At 42.4% G+C, this 21,868-nt stretch overlaps 1 protein-coding gene across 3 annotated transcripts in view; it reads right to left on the reverse strand.

The window, feature by feature from the left end:
• IL1R1 (interleukin 1 receptor type 1) overlaps nucleotides 1–16,126 on the reverse strand; it is a 72,324-nt gene extending 56,198 nt beyond the window's left edge. The window contains exons 1-3 of one of the 3 annotated variants that reach the window (XM_055328695.1): nucleotides 15,802–16,126; nucleotides 11,893–11,987; nucleotides 11,660–11,721 (exon numbers count right to left, since the gene is read on the reverse strand). Coding sequence is in view for 1 of the 3 variants with exons in the window: in XM_055328694.1 (XP_055184669.1) it covers nucleotides 15,802–15,828 (27 nt within the window). In the remaining 2 variants the exon portion in view is untranslated. The remainder of the gene's footprint in view (nucleotides 1–11,659; nucleotides 11,722–11,892; nucleotides 11,988–15,801) is intronic. The other 2 variants (XM_055328696.1, XM_055328694.1) reach the window with 2 other exon arrangements.
• Nucleotides 16,127–21,868: the final 5,742 nt, after the last annotated feature.

Below are 21,868 nucleotides of genomic sequence, written 5' to 3' on the forward strand. Positions count from 1 at the left end.
TGTTTTTTTTTTTTAAAGTGGTTTTCTCCCCTTCCCTATTTACCACTAGATTCTTTCAAACTGGGTCAAACACTTATTGCAATGGGATAACAAATTAACATGAGAGCAATAAGAAGAAGAACTAGGAAAGTACAGATGTGCAAATTTTGTCTAGGAAAATGTAGTCTGTGTAGTCATTGAGACAGGATAGTATGGGCATAAAAACAAACAGATGGAACAGAATGGAAAACCCAGAAATGGACCCATAACACTATGGTCAACTAATCTTTGACAGAGCAGGAAGGAATATCCAATGGAAAAAAGACAGCCTCTTCAACAAATGGTGTTGGGAAAACTGGACAGCCATCTGCAGAAGAATCATACTGGACCATTTCCTTACATCATACACAAAAATAGACTCAAAATAGATGAAAAACCTAAATATGAGCCAGGAAACCTACAAAATCCTAGAGGAGAACACAGGCCACAGCCTCTTTGATCTCAGTATAGCAACTTCTTACTAGACATGCCTCCAGGGGTAAGAGAAACAAAAGCAAAAACGAATATTGGGACTTCATCAAAATAAAAAGCTTTGCACAGCAAAGTAAATAGTTGACAAAACCTTTGCAGTCTGCAGAATGGGAGAAGGTATTTGCAAATGACATATCTGATAAGGAGTTAGTATCCAAAATACATATAAAAGCTTATAAAACTCAACACCCAAAAAACAAATAATCCAGTTAAGAAATGGGAAGAAAACATGAACAGACATTTTTTCAAGGATATACAGATGGCCAAAAGACACATGAAAAGATGCTCAACATCACTCATCATCAGAGAGATACAGATCAGAACCACAATGAGATAGAACCTTCACCTATGAGAAAATTAACAAGACAGGAAACAACAGGTGTTGGTGAGGATGCAGAGAAAGGGGAATCCTCTTACGCTGTTGATGGGAATGCAAGCTGGGATAGCCATTCTGTAAAAGGGTATGGAGGTTCCTCAAAAAGTTAAAGATGGAACTACCCTAGGATCCAGCAATCACACTACTAGATATTTACCCAAAGGATACAAAAGTACAGTTGTGAAGGGGCAGATGCACCCTGATGTTTATAGCAGCATTATCAACAATAGCCAAACTACAGAAAGAGTTCAAATGTCTAGTGACTGATGAATGGATAAAGAAGATGTGGTCTATACACTCGATGGAATACTACTTGGCCATCAAAAGGAATGAAGTCTTGCCATTTGCAACAATGTGGATGGAGCTAGAGAGTATTATACAAAGCACAGTAAGTCAGAGAAAGACAAATACATGATTCCACTCATATGTGGAATTTAAGAAACAAAATAGGTGAACATATGGGAAAGAAAAAAGAGAAAGAAAATGAAGGAAACAGAAGAGACTCTTAACTATAGAGAACAAACTGAGGGTTGATGCAGGGAGGTGGGCAAGGGGTGGGCTAAATGGATGATGGGTATTAAGGAGGATACTGTTATGATGAGCACTGGGTGTTATAGGTAAATGATGAATCACTAAATTCTGCTCCTGAAACCAATATTACACCAAATGTTAATTATCTCAAATTTAAATAAAAATTTGAAACAAACAAGAAGAAGAAAAATGTAGCCTGGTCATTAACACTTTAGGATCAAGTATGTAAAGTCAACTCTCATGATTTCCTGATTTCCCTCATTTCTTCCAGTGGGAGAAAGGGAGAAAAGAGCAAACTCAAGAGGTTTTCAGGACAATGACCATCCCTATTTTATTATTAATATTTTTTTGTATCCACCAAAGTGTCTCATACAGTGCAAAGCACTCATGAAACACTGTTTGACATCTTACAGTCAGACAAAGTGGTCTCAGCTCCAGGTAGGGTGATGTCTACTCCTCATTGAGGCTGAATCACGAGCAGCACTTACAAACTTTATTATAAATAAAAATCCCAAAATACTCCGAAGAGAATTCAGATGCAAAAAATTAATCCAGAAACATCATTTGCAGAAGTTTGCTGGCTATTTATTCCAAAATCTAGTTTACCTTTATACTTTATTTTTGTATTTTGAAAAGAAGAAAAACAGCAATTGCCATATTTATTTTTTTAACAATGTGGCCCCACATTGTTAAGTAAATACCATGCTAACCATCAAATCTCTTAATGATCATACCAAATTTTTTTTCACTGCCAAGGAATTAAATATTTAATTTTAATGGTTGGTGTAGAAGTTTGGATTCATATTTCCACAAATGACAAAGAGCTTAAAGTTTATCCCTTCAAGAACAAGGTGTAATGTGATAGAATTCTAATATCGACATTTTATGGAAAGAATATTCTTGGTTATGTCTTTACAAATTGTGGTTTACTTTTTCAAAGTTGGAGCAAATCACAGAAAATAGTCTACCCGAGTCACCTTCACAGGTCATATGCCCCTGTTCTTTCTCCCATCCATTAAACGATGTTAGTTTTTCCCAGAAGCAATACACTCCAAAGAATCTCAAGGGAGGGGCACCCAGGGGGCTCAGTGGTTGACAGTCTGCCTTTGGCCCAGGTCGTGATCCCGGGGTCCTGGGATAGAGCCCCAACCACGGGCTCCCCGCAGGGAGTCTGCTTCTCCCTCTGCCTGTGTCTCTGCCTCTCTCTGTGTCACTCAAGAATAAATAAATAAAAATCTTTAAGAAAAAATAAAGAATCTCAAGGAAAATATACTTAACCTTTTTACATTCAGAGCTTCACTGTTACTACTTTAGACAAGATTGGGGGCAGGGGGAGTTTCTTAAATTTCTTCCTCAGGAGGACTGGAGAAGAACAAAGGGAGCATTCAAAGTCAGAGAAAAGAAGGTTAAGAAGTCTGAACTGACTGCAATACACCCACCTTGTCAATGCTAAACTGGCCCATGTGACCTACGTGTGTTTCTTTTTCACCTCGTCAAAATGGATGGTTAGACCAAAATACATGTTTCTTCCAAACAATCCACGTTAGCTGATTATGTAATACTAGGCAAGCCCCTACTTGCCCTTTTGCTTCAACATTGGCAGTCAAATCCTGCCATGCAGGGTCCCCCCACTGCCTCTGGGAAGAAGCCAGAGCACTCCATTTGGGGTCACAGACCCACCTTGATCTCCCCTACCTTCTTGCACACATTTGCCTCCTTGCCAGCTTCCCCAGGGGCTACCTCTTTCCCTCCACAGAGAATGTCACCCTTCCTTCTCCAGCTCACGCCCTCCTCCCCACCCTTCCCAACCCTTCCCAATACTGTGCATTCCTTCCAGAAGGCCTTCTAGGGTTTCCCCACTCCTTCGACCAGGGGAAACAGGTGACTCTCACCTCCTCTGCTGAGCCTTGGCTTCACCTCCCCCTCTCTGATGGCACTGGCAACCATCACCTTCATTTGGCATGAGTTCACTCCTTTGACACTCAAATACTTAAAGATAGGCTCTTTCTCTGACTAACTCTAGCTTGAACTGAGTAGCTGTTTACATCTTTGCCAAAGAAATGACAGTGGCTGCATTTACACGAATGCCCACCATGCCTTAGAAGATTCAAACTACACTCACAGGACAGAGAGAACCTTTGATAGCTTCTGGGGACAAGGTTTTCTGGGAAATGGACCTAAATTCCGCCCCCCCCCCCCCCACAGGCAGGATTTGGCAATCTCCCTGGACAGCCTTGTTCAAGCCAGCTTTTTGTTTACTCAGGTCATTTACTGAATTTATGGCTGTCTACTTCCCAGGTCAGTGGTTCTCAACCCACATTACACTGGCTGCATGGTATGACCATCTGGTGAGTTTTTTTAAATCCCTATGCTAAGACCCAGCCCTATCACATCAGATCCTCTAATGATGGGACCCAGGCATCAGTATTTTCTTAAGCTCCCCAGGTGATCCCAACTCACAGCCAGGATTCACAATCGCATGCCTAGATCATAGAAGGTGATCCTATTTAGCAGATGTTCATTCTATTTGTACAAAACTATGTAGTTCACTCACACAGCAAAACCCATTTTCTATGGGGACCCAGCGGACTGCGGCCAGCCAAAGGAAGAGAGTTCAGCCTCAGGGACTTACATACAACAGGTTTCCCTAAAACAATAATTTATAATTTGGACATCAGATCCAGACCAAAGGAAGTACCTGTCTCCACCACCCCAGTGCCCAGCATTTTTCACTTTCCTGTGAACATAGTTCCTGTACACTTGTCAGTCACATTATCTTACCAATGCTCTTAAAACTTTGAATGCAGAAGAAGTTTAGAACTCTGATCTGCAGTTACATAAATCTCAGAATTTGAGGTTAATAATACTCGAGCTTGGTGAGTGATGTTGGGTGTAATTTCCCACATTATTAACAATAGCAAAAATATAACCTCCCTTTCTCCTTGTGAGTCAGCTCAGTTACCCACTGTGTTAATCTAGAGAAATACTCGTTGAGGGAAATTTATTCAAAAGAGGTAGTCATGGCAAGTTCACATGAGTTTTTTTTTTAATTATATCACCACTGATTATAATCAAGTATTTTCCTTCCAGGAAGGAAATCTATGAATCTTTGCATGCCCAGCTTCATTCTATCTATGTATATGTATATCAATATAGCATTGTGAAAGTTTAAGGCGTACCGGGTGTTGATCTGATACATTTACGTATTGCAAAATGATTACCACCACAGCCAGAACTAATACTTAACCACCAGACCATGAGTGAACACCTCCAACCCAACACATAATTACCACTTCTTTTTGTGGTGAGAATGGTGAGAACATTTAAGATCCACTCTCTTAACAAGTTTCAAGTATGTAAATACAATATGTTAGCCATAATCGCCATGCTGTACCTTAGATCCCCAAAATTGTTCATCTCATAACTGGAAGTTTTTATCCTTTGATCAAAATCTCTCCACCTCCCTTGCATTTCCCCCCAGCCCCTGGTAACACGACTCTACTCTGTTGCTCTGAGTTCAGCGTTTTTACACTTCACATAGTAGTGATATTATACAGTATTTGTCTTCGTCTGGCTTATTTCTCCTAGCCTAATGCCCTAAAGCTTCATCCATGTTGTTGAATATGGCAGGATTTCCTTCTTTCTCATGGCTGAGTAATATCCCGTTGCACATATATATCACATCTTCTTTATCCATTCACCTGTTGATGAATACGTGGGTTGTGTCCATACATTAGCTATTGTGAATAATGCTGCAATAAACATGGCAGTGCAGATTATCTCCTTAGGATCCTGTTTCTATTCCCTTTGGATATACACCAAGGGGTTGCTGGATCATTTGGTAGTTCTACTTTTAATTTTTTTGAGGAACCTCCATCCTATTTTCAATAGTAACTATACCAATTTACATTCCCATAACAGTGTACAAGGCTTCCTTTTTCTCTACAATCTTGGCAACACCTGTTATCAGTTACCTTTTTGATATACAGATTATTCTTTAATGGACAGATAATACTATTCATGAAACCAGGTTTCTCCCACCTACTCCAGGCAGGAACTGTTCAATCATGCCAGAGGAATAGCTATAGTCATTGTTAATGTGTCCCTTAACAGTTAATGTGTACCTTATTAATATATATATATTTCATTCGTATTCATTTTAGTTTAAATATTATCTACTGACCATTTCAAAGAGTAGAAAATAACCCTTGCACATAATATTCTTTTTAAAAACTACCTTATAGGGCCACCTGTGTGGCTCAGTGGTTGAGCCTCTGCCTTCAGCTCAGGTTGTGATCCCGGGATCCTGGGATCAAGTCCCACATCGGGGTCCCTGAGAGGAGCCTGCTTCTCCCTCTGCCTGTCTCTGCCTCTCTGTATATCTCTCATGAATAAATAAATAAAATATTTTTTAAAAAACTAGCTTACAGATAGCATGTGCCAATTTGGATGATAAATTCCCATTGGAGGTAGAAGGAAGGAGCCTTAACTGCATGTTTCATGTGAACCATCTCTGAAAAATGTCAGCGCTCATAAAAACATGACAACTTCAACTACATCTGAAAAAGAATGATGCCATAAATTAGTGTTTCCTTCTTCAAGTTCTCCTATCATTTCAGCACAATGAAATACAAAGTAGTTTGGGAATCCAACGATGCATGTTCATAGCCTGATTCTGTTAATCATCCACTACTATCTTGAGAGACCAACTACTGTCCCCGGGTCTCTGTCTCCCTCGGTCCAAATCTGTGTAAGGGACACCGGTAGTGCACCCAGAAATCATGGGGAGGAGACAGTTTGGGGCGGGGCGGCGGGGTGCTGCGCGATACTTCCAGGATAGAGCAGCTGCTAGTCAACCTATAGCAAGGAGATCAAGAGGCCACTAAATGAAGTTGCAGATTATAAAAGATCTAAGAAAAGTTGCCCCAGAATTTCCAGTCAAGTTCTACCCTCTCACTAACTCCGGGAATAGAATTAGGGAAGCCACATCAGTTTGGGGGGCACCCGCTCATGGCTTTGGAATGTCTTGGTTTTGTGGTCCATGCTGGAATACGCTGTTGGCAAAAATGACTGAGTGACTACAGTCATCAAAAGCACTGCTTACCTCAGCCAAGAAAGGACTCATTGTCAAGAAGTTCAGCATCTTTAGAAACAACACAGGATAATTTATAAGCACATTCACGTCCAGTAATTTTCCCTCAAACTATAAAAAGAGGCAGACTTCCACAAAAGATACAAACATGCAATTCCTTGGTTCTAGAGCAACGTCATTCATTCACTCATTAATTCATTCCAGGAATGGCTGAAGGCTTCAGACATCAAACTTGCTAAAATATTTTCTGAAATTTTAGTCTTTAAAGCAAACCATGCCATTGTTATGGGCCGACTGAACAGAGATGTAAGAAAACCAAAAGCCTCAAAATCTAGGAAGTCTAAAATATTTATTTCAATCATGATTAGCACAGACACATTTCAAATTTTACAAATATGTTTCTGGACTTTTTTTGGTAAATATTCCTTTTTGTTGTCATTTTTACCCAACATTCTCACTTAACAATCACCTATCCTACATTGCTTTCAATTGGACAATTCTGTCTGGATTAAACATCTAGAATTCACCTAAGGACTCCCCTTCTTGTCAGAAGCAAACCCTACCCTCTTTTCCCTGGACTAAGAGGAGAAGCTTCTTGAGCATAAGAAACAGACCTCATAGCCTTTCTGCTTCCTACCTATATTTTCCTATGTCCACAGAAACTTGCACCTCTTAGTCCCTCTTCAGGGCCAGCAGCTTCTGGAACCTTCATCCCAGATGCTACACACACACACACACACACACACACACACACACACACATTAATCCCCACCCTGCTCTGGCCACAAATGACCAGTTGTGCCATGAAGATGGATCTGAGTGTCCACCTAACCATCAACACTTTGTCTTGGTTCCCTGTGTTTCTTCACAAGATAGAAGCACCTCTCAGCTTCAGGCCTTACCATCAGGAACCCGAGGCTGTGGTCCGTCTGCATCCCTTCTGCAGAGAACCTCCCAGCTCTGCAGACTCATAAGCAAAGCACCTCCATAAGAATGGAACCAGAGGGACCAGAATGAAAGAGGATATGGAGTAGAGAGAAACTCTCTCCCCAGGGACTTCCTCAAATAATAAAACTTAGGAATTTATTCTATTCTGTAGCACAGAAAGTCACAGCCTCAGGGCTTAGGAGACAGTCCCACTCTGCCCCATGCCCACTCAGTGGTCCTGAGGAAAGCTCTCGATTCTTCACCTCTAAAGTTAGAATAACCCTACTTGCACCTCCAGGGAAGGATGTAGAAGCTCCCGTCCCTGGCGGGCTCCTGAGCACCAAGCAGACCCTCACGCACACAAGTGGCCCGCACTGCATGACCAGAGTTCTCATCTGTAATTCACAAGTGGCGGAGTCCTTTGGCTGTTTCTTGCCTGCCTTCCTTTCGGTGTCGACATTTGATTCGGTCTCAAAACTAGACTGTAAGCTGCTGCTCATTTTCTGAATCCTCCTCTTTTTCCCTCCTGACTCCTCTTCCTCTTCCAATCTCAGGGGCACCGAGAATAGGGCTTAGCCCAGACTGGACACACAATCATGATTCATCACAAGGATCAGTAATTTCGTAAGATGAAAAAATGAAGGAGAAAGATCTTTGTAAGCTGAGTTTTATCTCTGGAAGAGGTAGAATGTGTTTCTGTGGAACGTTTCCATGGCCATGTTTAAACTAAGCTTTTGTCACTTGTCATACACACAGAATTCAGGGCTGGGCAAGAGAGCGAAGTGTACTGGGTACCAGTCCTCTATCAGATGTCACCCATGTCACTATCTCTTGTGGCAAATACAATGATTTCTCCATGTGACATCCATCATCCAGGTGAGCATTTATGGTCAACAGGGAAAGACTTTACAGATCTGTCACCATCTTTCTAGCCCATGACTGAAGACTACCTGAAATTCATAATAAAATCCAATCTCCTGATGGTGACCCCAAATGCCCACAGTGATCTGCTCCCATCCCTGTCTCCAAACTCATCTATAATCCCTCCTCGATACAGTTGGCCGGCTCTGTACATATCTTCTTCTGGGCTCTACACTGCTGTTCCCTCTGCCCTCTACCTGTGTGCCTCAGACTCCATCCTCCCCCACCAGAGCTCCCACCACCAGGTTAAGGCAGATCTTGGCTCATCAGTCACCAGTTTAGCACCAGCTTGTTTCTTTCATGGTGCTAATTGCTATGGGTGTAATACCTGCTGCTGCCCAGCTGTTTTGTGTGGCCCTTGCTGGCAGCAGCCAGATCACCCTCACCCACTATGGCATCCCACAGCTAGACATCCAGCAAGCCCTCAGAAAACAATCATTGAGTAAACCAGAAGTTATGATCGCAATTTTTAAACTAATCTCAGTGCCACTACAGACCTATTAGAATGGCCAAAATCCAGAACATTGACAAGATCAAATGCTGGCAAGGATATGGAGCAACAGGAACTCTCATTCATCACTGGTGAGAATGTGACATGGCACAGGCTTTGGTAGACACTTAGGCAGTTTCTTATAAAACTAAAAATAGACTTACCACACAATCTAGAAACTGTGCCCCTCGGTATTTATATAAAAGAGTTGAAAATTTACACAAGAACCTAAACATAGCTATTTGTAGGAGCTTTATTCATAATTGCCCAAACTTGGAAGCAACCAACATATTATGGAGTTAGATGCATGAATAAACTGTGGTACATCCAGACAGTGGAATATTATTCATCACTAAAAAGAAATGAACCATCAAGCCATGAAAAGACATGGAGGAAACCTAAATGCATACTACTAAGTAAAAGATGCCAGTCTGAAAAGACTATACATTGCTTGATTCCAACTATATGACACTCTGGATAAATCAGTAAAAATATCAGTAGTTTCCAGGGGTTGTCAGGTGGGAGTAGGGAGAAAGAATAAGTAGAGCACAGAGGACATTTAGGACAGGAAAACACTCTGTATGATGCCATAATGATAGATGCATGTCATTATATACTTATCTAAACTCATATAATGCATAATACCAAGAGAACCTTATTATCAACCATGGACTTGGGTGATAATGATGTGACAATGTTGGTTCATCAATTAAAACTAATGTGCCACTCCGGAATAGGGGAACATTTGATAATGGGGGGAAGAGCAAATATGGGAAATCTCTATACCTTCCCCTCGATTCTGCTGTGAACCTAAAACTGCTGTCAAAAAATAAAGTCTAAATAAAGAAACCTGCATCATGAAATAAGATATGAGAATTAAAAAAAAAAAAAAACGAGTTAACCTCTTTAACCAAAAGACCATGAAAGTTCAATAAAAAACCAGTTGGCCAGCATGCCATGTTGACAAATACATGGGAAAACATTCTCTCAAACATTCCCAGAAGTATTATTTAGTACAACCGGGTAGGAGGTAAATGGGCAGTTTTGAAATACATATCAAAATCACAAATGCACATGGTCTGTGACCTACAATTCCACTTCTAGGAATTTACCCAATAAATATGCTTGTTTGCACTTCTGCAAAATGACACAGGCAAGGCTGTTATTCATTGCAACACTGGCTGTAATAGCCAAAAAATGCAAACAACTTAAAAGTCCACTGTAAGGTGAAAAATGCACCTCGTTAGATGCAGATATGGAACACGGTACAGGAGAGTGTATACCATTGGTGTGTGTGATGGCTAATTTTATGTGTCCATTTGACTGAGCCCAGATAGCTGGTTAAAGACTATGTTTAGATGTGTCTGTGAAGGTATTTCTGGAAGAGACTGGCCTGCAAACTGAGTAAAGTGGATGGCTCACTCCAGTGTGGGTGGGCATCATCCAATCCCTTGGAGGTTGAACTAGAACAAAGAGGCAGAGAAAAGTTGAATTCACTCTGCATGACTACTTGAGCTGAGACATCTATTTTCTCTCCATGTTCCTGGTTCTCATGCCTTCAGACCTGAACTAGAATCTACACCTTTGGTTCTACAGCTCTTGGGCCTTGAAACTATGCCACCTGCTTTCCTGGGTCTGCAGCTTATAGACAACAGATGCTGGGACTTCTCAGCCTCCATAACCACATAAGCCAATACTTTATCATCTTTTTTCTCCCTCTCTTTATATATATATATATATATATATATATATATATATATATATATATATATCTTTCTCTCTCTCTCTCTCAAAATATACCAATGATATGCCCAATTTTATATATAAAACCTATAGGAGATTGATGTACCTATCTCCTGTTGGTCTTATTTCTCTGGAGAACCCTGACTAATACAGCATGGAAAAGGTAGAAATAACTATTAACAATTACTTAGCTACTTGTTGATGAGAGAGAGGGAAAGCGGTATCTGAGAAAAAGGAAGAGAGGAAGGACTTTACTGAATAGGCTTTTAAACTGTGTGTTATCTACTCAAAAGTACACAAACTATATGTTATTTGTGGAAAACAAAATTGTTTAAGCAGTCACCCAGCATGGGGCTTGAACTCACGACTGTGAGATCAAAACCTCTACTGAGATTAAGAGTCAAATTCTTAACCAACTGAGCCACCCAACACTCCTTGTTGAAAAAATTGTTTAAATTCCAAAATCTTACTGAAGGGTTTAACAGCAAATTGTGTAAAATACAATTTTAAATTATATTCCTATACCCATATTACAACTGGAACAACTAAACAAAGAGAAAATAGGTAAGTTGCCTAAGAGAAAACAGAACTGAATCTCCTCTCCCAAGCTAGCACTTGCCTTACTCAGTCCCAGACTCCTTGGAGATATTCTTTAGACATTCTTGGTGCAGAATTGGGGGCTCATTGGTTAGAACATATAAGGAAAATGTCCCCACATATTAAACACTCAACATGTCTAGGATGAGGTGATAAATTGGATAATCCTGCCAGGAAATGTCAGCTTGAAAATCAACTTCAAGTACCATTTCACAATGTCCCACACAAATTCAGAGACCAAGGCAGAGACCCCACCTCCCCACAATACCCAAGTGAAGGGATGAATTGGTTGAGTTTTAGGCCCAGCACCTCCAAATGGAGAACTGGACTCTGCACCTTTGGATGAAGAACCAAGAACATCAGCACTCAGTTGTCCAGGCCAGTGCAGCACATAGGCTAGGAAGTTTAATAGACTTGGTATAGATTGATGGGCATTCCCTTATCATTAACTCATCACCTCTGGGTCACTTACTGAGTTCAGAGTCTTAGTTGGTTTGGTCCTTGAACAGGTAAAATGATACCAATCTTGTAAAGCTGTGAACAGATTAGACATAATGATATAAGAACCCAGATCAGCATAAGTTCCTTAGTGGGAATTCAATAAATGGTGACTTATATACCTGAGTGAACAGCACAAACACCATCAGTGGTCCCAAACCTATGTGCCATTGTCTCTAGAATTCAGTAAACCCCACTTTCACCAACCTGTGGACTCTAAGTAAGATTGTGTTGTGAATCCCAGCTGTGCACTGCCTACTGGTGTGACTTTGGCCAAATCACTTGTACTTCAGCTTCTTAATCTGCAAAATAAAATAATAATAATGACTGCCTCATACATGAGGCACTTAGAACCAGATCTCACATGTAGTCAAGTACTCAAACCATTGCTAAGCATCACTTTGGTTCTGATTTTAACAGCCTACCATTGAGCTGTTAAGAGTGAAACTCTGTACCCCCCGTAAAGCTTTTCATACTCATACCAACTCCATGAGATTTACACTTACAAGTCTACGATCTCCATTTTCCTGATTCTACCCTTGGCTTGTATTCATTTGCTTAATATCCATTAAGAGCTTTAAAGTGTCACTCAACAAAAATGGAAAACAACCCAAATGAAATTAAACAAAATAATCAATTTGCCCCAGAAAATCTCCATTTTCAAAATCTTCTATGATTTTTTTTGAGATGATTCTTTCCCTGCAGAGTTAGATAAAAATGCTCCTAGCTCCCTTTTGTTGGCTCATTCAAGAAACAGTCATTGAGCCCCCACAAGGTATCAGATCCCAGACCAGGCCCTACAGAAAGAAACACACATAAAACAAGTCCTGCCTTTGAGAAGGGGAACTGAAGAAAGCAAGTGGTCAATCACAATGCAGTATAAGAAAAATGGTGTGCTGTCCTGCATGCAAGTGAGAAAAGTAAGCAACAAAATAGAAACCATCTTCAACCTATTGTATGTCCATGCGCAGCTAGAACATACCAAACGCTAGCACTAAATCCAAGATTTAAGAAGTATGTTGCAACATGCACACACATTTTCATACACACACACTTTCTAAGTCTAGAATTAGAACACCTTGTCAAAATTTCAGCATGCAGTTCTCCAAAACTACATACTTTATAAGGTGACAATATAAACTTCATAATGACAACAATCGTAATTGTACCATTTTGTATTTTTCACTTTTTTTCTTTTCAAAGAACTTTCCTCTGTCTCATCTCTGTTCTCCATATAATCGCGCAGTGGGATGAAAAGTCAACCCTTATCTTTAAATTTTATAGACAAAAAGGAAATAAAATCATAAAGACTGAGTTTTGCCCTGGGTTGTTCAAATGGTAGAAAGTCAGAGCAAAAGCATCTGATTCCCCACATTTTCAGCAGCCCTGCTGAGCGACATCAAATGAGGTCAAAGTCCCCAGAAATTAGGTTGGCATAAGTTACTGTAAGAAATGATTGCTTTGATGTGAGTAACCGAAAAGACAAGAAGCCAAAAAGTTTTACAAAGGGTTTCCTTAAAGCAGATTAAGACAACAAAGTAGCCGTAGCCAGTTATCAGATTAGCACATTTATTTTAAAAATGACAAAACACAGCATTGGTGAAAGTGTGGGGAAATGGTGTTCATACAGTGCTGGAGGGAGTATAAATTTATAGCACTTTGTTAGATTAATTTAGTAGCAGGGATCAAAAGCTTCAAAAATCCTCAGGTGCTTTGATGTCACAGTTTTCCCTCTGGGACTCTAGTCCAAGGAAATAATCAAGAAAGGACGCAAAGCTTTTATTATAAGTACATCGGTTTTGTAATGTTGATAATGAAAAAGGAAACAATCCAATATCTACCAACATGACTTAATAAATTCTCTGTATAATGTGATCAAACAATTTTTGTAGGAAGAAATTCATTAGTGTGGTGAGATGCTCCAATATATTGTCAAAAGGGAAAAGCCAGCACGTACACCTCAATATGGTTTGTTGTTGTTGGTTTTTTTTTTATTTTTTTATTTTATTTTATTTTTTTTTAAATTTTTATTTATTTATGATAGTCACACAGAGAGAGAGAGAGAGGCAGAGACACAGGCAGAGGGAGAAGCAGGCTCCATGCACCGGAAGCCCGACATGGGATTCGATCCCGGATCCTCAGGATCGCGCCCTGGGCCAAAGGCAGGCGCCAAACCGCTGCGCCACCCAGGGATCCCGGTTTTTTTTTTAAATGTAAATGTACTCGGAGAAAAACATACCCACCAAAATGTTGACAGCATTAATCCCACAGTGATAGGTTTTATTTTTCATCTTATTGACTGATCCATATGTCCTTTATTTTATTTCTAACCATGAGCACGTGCAATTCATGTCAGTTTTGCAAGGTAGATTTTAGGAGTGAATCTCGGCCTCTGCTAGACCATGTCGGGCAAGGTTTTCCCCTAAGTAAGCAAACAGGCATGTGCCCAGAAGGGATTGTGGGATAGAAGATTGATACCCCCATGCTGACTTTGAGAAGGGCCACATGTATCTCCTTAAATTCATCACCAATGAATGGATAAAGAAGTTGTGGTCTATGTATACAATGGAATATTCCTCAGCCATTAGAAACGACAAATACCCACCATTTGCTTCGAGGTGGATGGAACTGGAGGGTATTATGCTGAGTGAAGTAAGTCAATTGGAGAAGGACAAACAGTGTATGTTCTCATTCATTTGGGGAATATGAATAATAGTGAAGGGGAATATAAGGGGAAAGGAGAACAAATAAGTGGGAAATATCAGAAAGGGAGACAGAACATGAGAGACTCCTAACTCTAGGAAACGAACTAGGGGTGGTGGAAGCGGAGGTGGGCGGGGGGTGGGGGTGACTGGGTGACGGGCACTGAGGTGGGCACTTGACGAGACGAGCACTGGGTGTTACTCTATATGTTGGCAAATCAGACCCCAATAAAAAATAAATTTAAAAAATAAAATAAAATAAAATAAATTCATCACCAGAATTAGGAAGATTAAATTCATCTCCAAAGTGCCCCTTGCTCCTTCTAGGCAACATTATTATCTTCCTTTCCCCAGCAGATCCACACGCTTCCAAAAAGCACACACCCTCCCTTGGCCTCCAGCACACCACGGTGGTCTCCTGCTGCCCGTGGGTGGGTAGCGGGATTCCCAAACCAGCCGCACCATCTGAAGCATCCTTCCTCTACCTGGCTCCCCATGCCCTCCCTCCTCACCACAGCGTCAACTAGCATTTTGCAGAGGAGCAAGGAGTTGTCAGATGAATTGAACTGAAATGAACAGTAAACCTCATTTTGCTCTCCTTTTTGTGTTCTCATTTCCTGTCTTTAAGCTTCCAGATTCTTTCCATTTTCTTATTATTCTTTCCCATAGCAACGCTACCGATGGGATTATGGAAGTCAAGCATGTCCAATAAAGAAATACCGGACAATGTTTATAATCTCCTCTGAGAGTTTTTCCTTACAGCTCAGGGTGTAACATTTGTAAAGCCTTGGAAAGTAACGCTTGTGCTTTTAAGATGACAGTTTAAGCCGTATCGGAGGAAGCGTGTCCGAGCACTGCTACTACAACGCATTGTAACTTTAAGTGCAGCCAATGACACCCACGGTTAATAGTCACGCAATGCCTTGGGTCAAACATCGGGCCAGATTGTGCCCCTCTAAGACTGACAAAGCTTGATGGAAAGTGATAAAATAAGTCTTCGTTCTAAGATCAGCAACAATATTTTTTAAAAGATTCTTATCTACAATACCCTCCCCTTGAACCTCACGATTTACCAAAAGTCATGCAACTATTTATGGCTTATAAGCAGTACACGGCTATAAAATATATTTCCCATATCTTTCAGCGTTAATCTTCCATAGAGTAAAACATGCATCATCACAGCTGATATTTTACTATAACTCACAGACACATCTTAAGGCTAAATATGCCTACAGAGGCGCATAACGCCAAGAAATTCTTAAAATCCTTTTTTCCACAAAGCAGCATAACATTATCAGTTTTTATCAAATTCCATTTGCCTCTCCAAAATACTTCATGCATGTAGAAGTAAACAAAAAAGAGAACGAGGGAAAATTACAGGAACAAAAACCAGAAGTGCAATTAATCATCTTACCATCTCCTTTCTTCGTCGTGGGGACATTTGGGGATGGCTGGCCTCGCGGGAGGCGATGACTGAGGGTAAGCCCGCAGCCTTTCTTCCCCCAAATAAGTCAGCTGAGTGGATGTTGGTTCTTAAAAACAAAAGTGCATTCTGAAGTCAGCCCTGGATAGACTTGCTAATTCCTCTTTTCTTTTCCCAAAGAGCTTTGGGTCTGGTCCGTGCAGCAGGAGAGTGTCCCTCACATCTTGTCAACCGACCCAGTTTTACTGAGGCTGAAAGAAGGAGACAGTGAGTGACGTCTGTGTCAGAGCCTTATGGGGGCTTTAATCCTCAGCGGTGACACATATGGGGAGCTATGAACAGGAAACTCAGCACTGGGCAGCCTGCCAGAATCATTCCGAAAACGTGCCAAACTCTTACGAAACACCAACACGCTTTACCGCACACTTGCACCAAATGCTTCACAAGCCTGGGTCTCTATCCCCATGTGACTTCGTGTTAGCCCTCGACAAGGCTTGCCAGCATGTCCAGCCTGGCAGAGGTCCCCATCCGACGAGTCAAGGCCGCCCCCTCGGTTGCCAACCTCCAGGTCCTTCTTGTAACAACAGCCACAGACCCGAGCCTGGAGGACCCTTTGCTTCTTTCCATCTTCCAGCCCTGGGCCTCGGGGGGTGCGCCCGGCGGCCTGCCCCACACCCTGGGAACCCCGCCCGGCTCTCTCTTGTCAGCGTCCTGGAGGCGGGGGACCCAGGGCTCAGGTGATGACCGGGCAGGGGCAGGCAGGAGGGGAGATGACGAGAGCCACCTGTCCGGCTGCCCCTTCGCTCCCTGTGCTTGGGCCCCTCCTCGGCCCTGCGTTCAGGTTCATGTCCTTCACATGACACAGGGTCCAGCTCTGCACAGTGCTGCTCAAAACCCCGCAGCAAGACCAAACCTCCTATTTTGGCCTTCAGATTCCTCCACCCAGGGCTTCAACATGCCTCTCTGCCTTGTTCCCACTGCCCTTTGCAAGAACCCCTGCTGCCCGTCTGCGTGACCACCCACCGACTCTGGAAGACACTGCTCGCACCTTTGTTTGCATGTGCTCTGCAGCCACCACCCTCCCAATGGCCCTCCTTAGCCCCTTGAGTGTGACGACACCCACATGCACATTTCCCCCCTCATCGCCCACTCTCCGTCCTTCCCATCCTTCCCACCACGCACTCAATCAAGCCCCCCCCACTCCATCCTGGGGTGATTTTTCCCACTCGGCACCTGTGTCTTGCCTTCATAATAATAACAGAAGGCAAGAGTGGTCAATGATGTGTCGGGCATTTTTCTAGGAAATTTAAATGTTTCAGAACCCTTCTCGGAAAAAGTCTAAAGGGACCCCTGGGTGGCTCAGTGGTTGAGCATCTGCCTTCCACTCAGGAAATGATCCTGGAATCCTGGGATCGAGTACCCTGCAGGGAGCTTGCTTCTCCCTTTGCCTGTGTCTCTGAGCCTCTCTGTGTCTCTCCGGAATTGATAAATAAAATCTTAAAAGAAGAAAATGAAAAAGTGTAAAAAAAAAAAAAGTGTAGAAAAAATAAATACCTTCCTCTAGATCCCTTACGCTGACAGGGTGGAGCCCAGATGAGCCCATCTGGCACTGCTCTTCACTTACCCAGAGCCAGTGCTCTCCTCTCTGGGAATATATGGACTCAGGGACAATGCAGTTTCCTCTCACTCAGTATCCTTTCCAGAGTGTGTCCTGGAATGCCTTCTCATTTGAGGTAATTACCAAACAGCCATGATTAATTGGTAGATTAATGGCATTTAACTGAGATACCAAATGTTCTACTTTAGTCATGGGCAGGGATGTTAGCAACATTAAGAATGAGCAGAATGGTCATGAGGTTTAAGGCAACATTCCTGTAGCAGTTTTGCTGACATGTTCAACCTACCTACAGTGCGAGTGTTCAGGTCTAGGCCATCTGGTAAATCAACAGACTGTTAAAGACAAAACCCCAGGGAGAAAGCTGAGAAGACCCTGAAAGCTCAGATTGAACTTTCCACCTTTCCTCCAGTGTGGAGTAGACATGAGCCTTGAGGGACTCACTCCATCCCCAGCTCTAGATTTGGCCCCACTGGTCTGAGCCAACCAGGGTCATCCCACCACTCCTCCCAAAGAGATTGTGGGATGGGCACAACAGGGCAAAGCCAGGTGGCACAGCATCTTCCTGGCCATAGAAAGGACTCAAGAGTGGGCCAGTCAGAGCAAGGCTCAGGGCTTCCACCTGAGTGGTGGCTGGGGAGCCAGAGGAAAGGCATCTCAGGGGAAGGAGTCTGATCCCCTTACCTCTGCACAAGCAGGTTGCCATCTTTCTGCCTCCAGATCCTCCCTGCTCCTCCATCTCTTTCCATTCCCCTTCCCCTCCTCGCTTCCCCACCCCCTTCCCCCACCAGTCCTCTCCCTCCTCATCCTTGGCCTCCTTCTTCCCTCTCTTTCTTCTCCCATCCTCATCCTTGGCCTCCTTCTTCCCTCTCTTTCTTCTCCCATCCTCCTCCTTCTCCTCTCATCCTCCTCCTTCTCCTCTCACTCTTTCCTCCCGTAAAGAAAGAGAGAACGCCATTAGAGAGACTCTGAGTGCACAAGAAGAGGCCAATAACAAGAAGAGAAGCCACCGTCAGCAGTGGTTTGCAACTTCCAAACAAACACCAGCTCATGGGCTCCCAGACATGGCTGTTTCGGCCCTTTGAAACACACCAGCAGCTTCCAGGGCTGCTAGCTAGGAGTGATGGATGCTGGAAGATGAACGATATTTCATTCCAGAGAAGCTTCCGGCCTCCCACTTGGTGCAAGACCCTCTTCTAAGCATTTTGGAATTAATTAAAAAAAAAAAAAGACCTGGAAGGCCCAGCCTTGTTCTCAAGAAGCTTAGATAGGCTACAGATGCAACAATGGGCTTAAACTACCCCAGGTATTTGCCTCCCAAAATAGACGCTCGTGACCCGAATTTTTCTCGAATTGGTTTAGTTTATATCATATTATCTAAACCTCCAGTAAAGGAGAGAGATTTCATTTCAAGGATTTTTCTGACCCTCTTTTCCACTCCAGACAATTACTTCTCCATCCTCTTTCCGTTTTCAACAAGGAGAAAAAAATGTCAGGAATCTACAATGTTTAGTTAATGTGTGTGAACACACACACACGCACATGCACATGTGCACACACACACACACACACACACACACAAACACACTTCTGCCTGAGATTTCAGTTGCTTAGTTCCTCCACAGAGTTCAAAAAAACAAATAGTCATAGTTGGCAAAAAAATTCAATACCAGAAGTTAGTGGAAAATCTCCAAACTCCCAGGGCCTTTATAAATGCTGGAGCATAGAACTTGCTGAGCCAGGCCCAGAGTTTTCACTCTTCAAACTATAAGAAACGTCATTATGAGCACACTTTTTTTTTTTTAAACATTTTTATTTTTTTTTAAAGGTTTTTTATTTATTTATTTACGATAGTCACAGAGAGAGAGAGAGGCAGAGACACAGGCAGAGGGAGAAGCAGGCTCCATGCACCGGGAGCCCGACGTGGGATTCGATCCCGGGTCTCCAGGATCGCGCCCTGGGCCAAAGGCAGGCGCCAAACCGCTGCGCCACCCAGGGATCCCTATGAGCACACTTTTATCAGCAACATGGTCTCTGTTGAACCCCAGAACATTCTGTATTTATACTTAAGAGATCAGAAACAACTCATATATTTTCCCAGAATATTCTTATGGAAAAATTTACACATTCAGAATTGATTTGCATTTAAGAATATCTTTAATATGTTTGTAATTCATGTGTTTCCTACACATCACAAATGATGAGAAAGAAGAATATGAAGAAGCACATGCAATCTCTTTGAGCATGAGCATGCATGTGCATGCATGTGTGTGTGCCTGTGTGCAAGCATGGGCATACCTGGAATCTAACCTTGGCTCTTCCCCCCCAGATGCTGTGAGTCCTTAAGAAAGGGTAAACCTCTGTTTTACATTCCAGCAACTTTGCAATTAAATAAACCCTGATCCGGGCCCCACAAGACCTGAATGAAAGAAACTGCTTTAACTTAACCATTGTGGCTTTGGGGAAATCACCTCTCTGTATCTCAGTTTCTATATCTGAAAAAAAAAAATGCAGTGTAGTCTAAGCCTTTGTTACATAAAGTGTAGGCATAGGCCAACAGCATCATCAGGGAGCACGTCGGAAATGCAGAATCTCAAAAAATAATAAAAATAAAAATAAAATAAAAATGTAAAAAAAAAAAAAAAAAGGAAATACAGAATCTCAGGCCCTACCCCAGAACTACTGAGTCAGAATCTACATTTTTAATTAAAGGTACCCAGGTGACTCGTGCACATTTAGGTTTGAGGAGCCCTGGTCTGCATGATCTCTGAAGTACCTTCTCGTGACATGTTCTGTTAGTTTAACCTTTGTTCCTTTAAACAGGAAAATTAAAACTTCATGCCAAATGGCCGCCTTGTAACCCTTGTGGTTAAGCCCTGGGAGAATCTGGTTTGATATTTGCAGGTTGATTTCACTCTTGCTCCAGGCAACCGACATATAAACAAATCAGATTGTCTCCATGACCCTTCCAGACCACTAAGCCCCATGGTGTCTTCCAGCTTCGTACTAAACCTCTTAGGAGAATGCCATCCTTTAATACTTCATACCTCCAGAGAGCTTCCTCATCCACCGCTGGTTCAGCAGGGGTTGGCAAGTACAGATTAGTGAACAGGAAAGATTTTACAGAGCTAGCCTTGTAGCACTTAATGAAGCCATGATCACTAAGAGAAAATATGAATTGACTAAGAATGAGCCCAGCCTGGTGAAGCTCATTCAATCTCTTTGATGGGGTTATAGATGGGGAGATTCTGCAGAACACTGCAGACTCCATGAATTGAGAGCTCATGAAAGCATTTGAGTACCTCTTTCCTGTGAGCCAAATGAAGAATACAATTGGCAGAACTGGGTACTTTCATAAACACCCATGCTCCATGATAAATGAGTCAATCTAAAGAGTGGTCTCCAAGTGGAAAACCTCAGGTGCCCTATTTGGTCCCTCCTGGGAAAATGGCGGCCACGCTGGGTGAACACATGGTCATGGCTGACTCATCAGTTGTGGTAAGTCAAGAGTAGTGGAGAATGTGGGGAGGGAGGATTGGAAGGAATACATTTCTGCCCAAAAAAGCAAATTCAGGGTTAGAAAGCAGAACTGGAATCTGAAGCCAAAAATATTCTCAAGTGAGTATTGGCAAAAAGACCCAGAGGATGTAGAAGTGGATCTTGGTAATATTTCCAGAGGCCATGTATGAAAAAGAGGAGAGGGTCACAAAGTCAAGTGAGAGGCTGGAGTGGGAGCTGGTGGGCACAGTGCAAGTTCCTGCAGCCTAAGGGCAAAGCTGGCATGTCTACATGATGCAGGCACCCCGAGTTAGAATGGACTGGATATTCACTGCGTGAGCAAATCAGAATCCCAACAGATCCCATTAGGAGGGAACCATAGGCCCAATCTCACAAAACAAAATTTAACAGAGACAAATGTAAAACCTCCCTCTCTCTCTTCTCAAACCTAATTTTGTAATTACAGGCAGGGCACACAAAAAATAGCAGCATTGATGGAAAACAAAACCAAACAAATGTGAGGGATCTCGATTGACTAAGATGTCCTCAATGAACCCCAAATGCGACCAGAAACTGCATGCTTAGCCACCCTGGTAGAAGTGTGACTTCTATGGTACAAGGGAGGATAGTCACTCCCAAGACAACACTCCAGAACAGTGTTTTCTAAACCTGTTTCCCTTGTGACACTCTGAGGAAATGATAATGAGGGCTTTCCTGGCCTGAGAAGACCACCCTGGTTCTCCAGTTGCCCCATAAACCAAGGGGATTGATATCTGCACACCTGGAAACCATCAGGCCATGCCAGGGGCCAAAGTATCCTACCTCAGAGATGGAACTAGAACAATGGGGCAGAAAGTTCTAGAAACCAGTCTAAGACCTTTGTAGCAATAGAGCTCTCAGAAACAAAATGGGCCAAATCCCAAGATGATGTGTTTGCCCCATCCC

Source organism: Nyctereutes procyonoides, unplaced genomic scaffold (assembly GCF_905146905.1).
Source record: "Nyctereutes procyonoides isolate TBG_1078 unplaced genomic scaffold, NYPRO_anot_genome, whole genome shotgun sequence".
In the NCBI taxonomy this organism is placed as follows: Eukaryota; Metazoa; Chordata; class Mammalia; order Carnivora; family Canidae; genus Nyctereutes; species Nyctereutes procyonoides.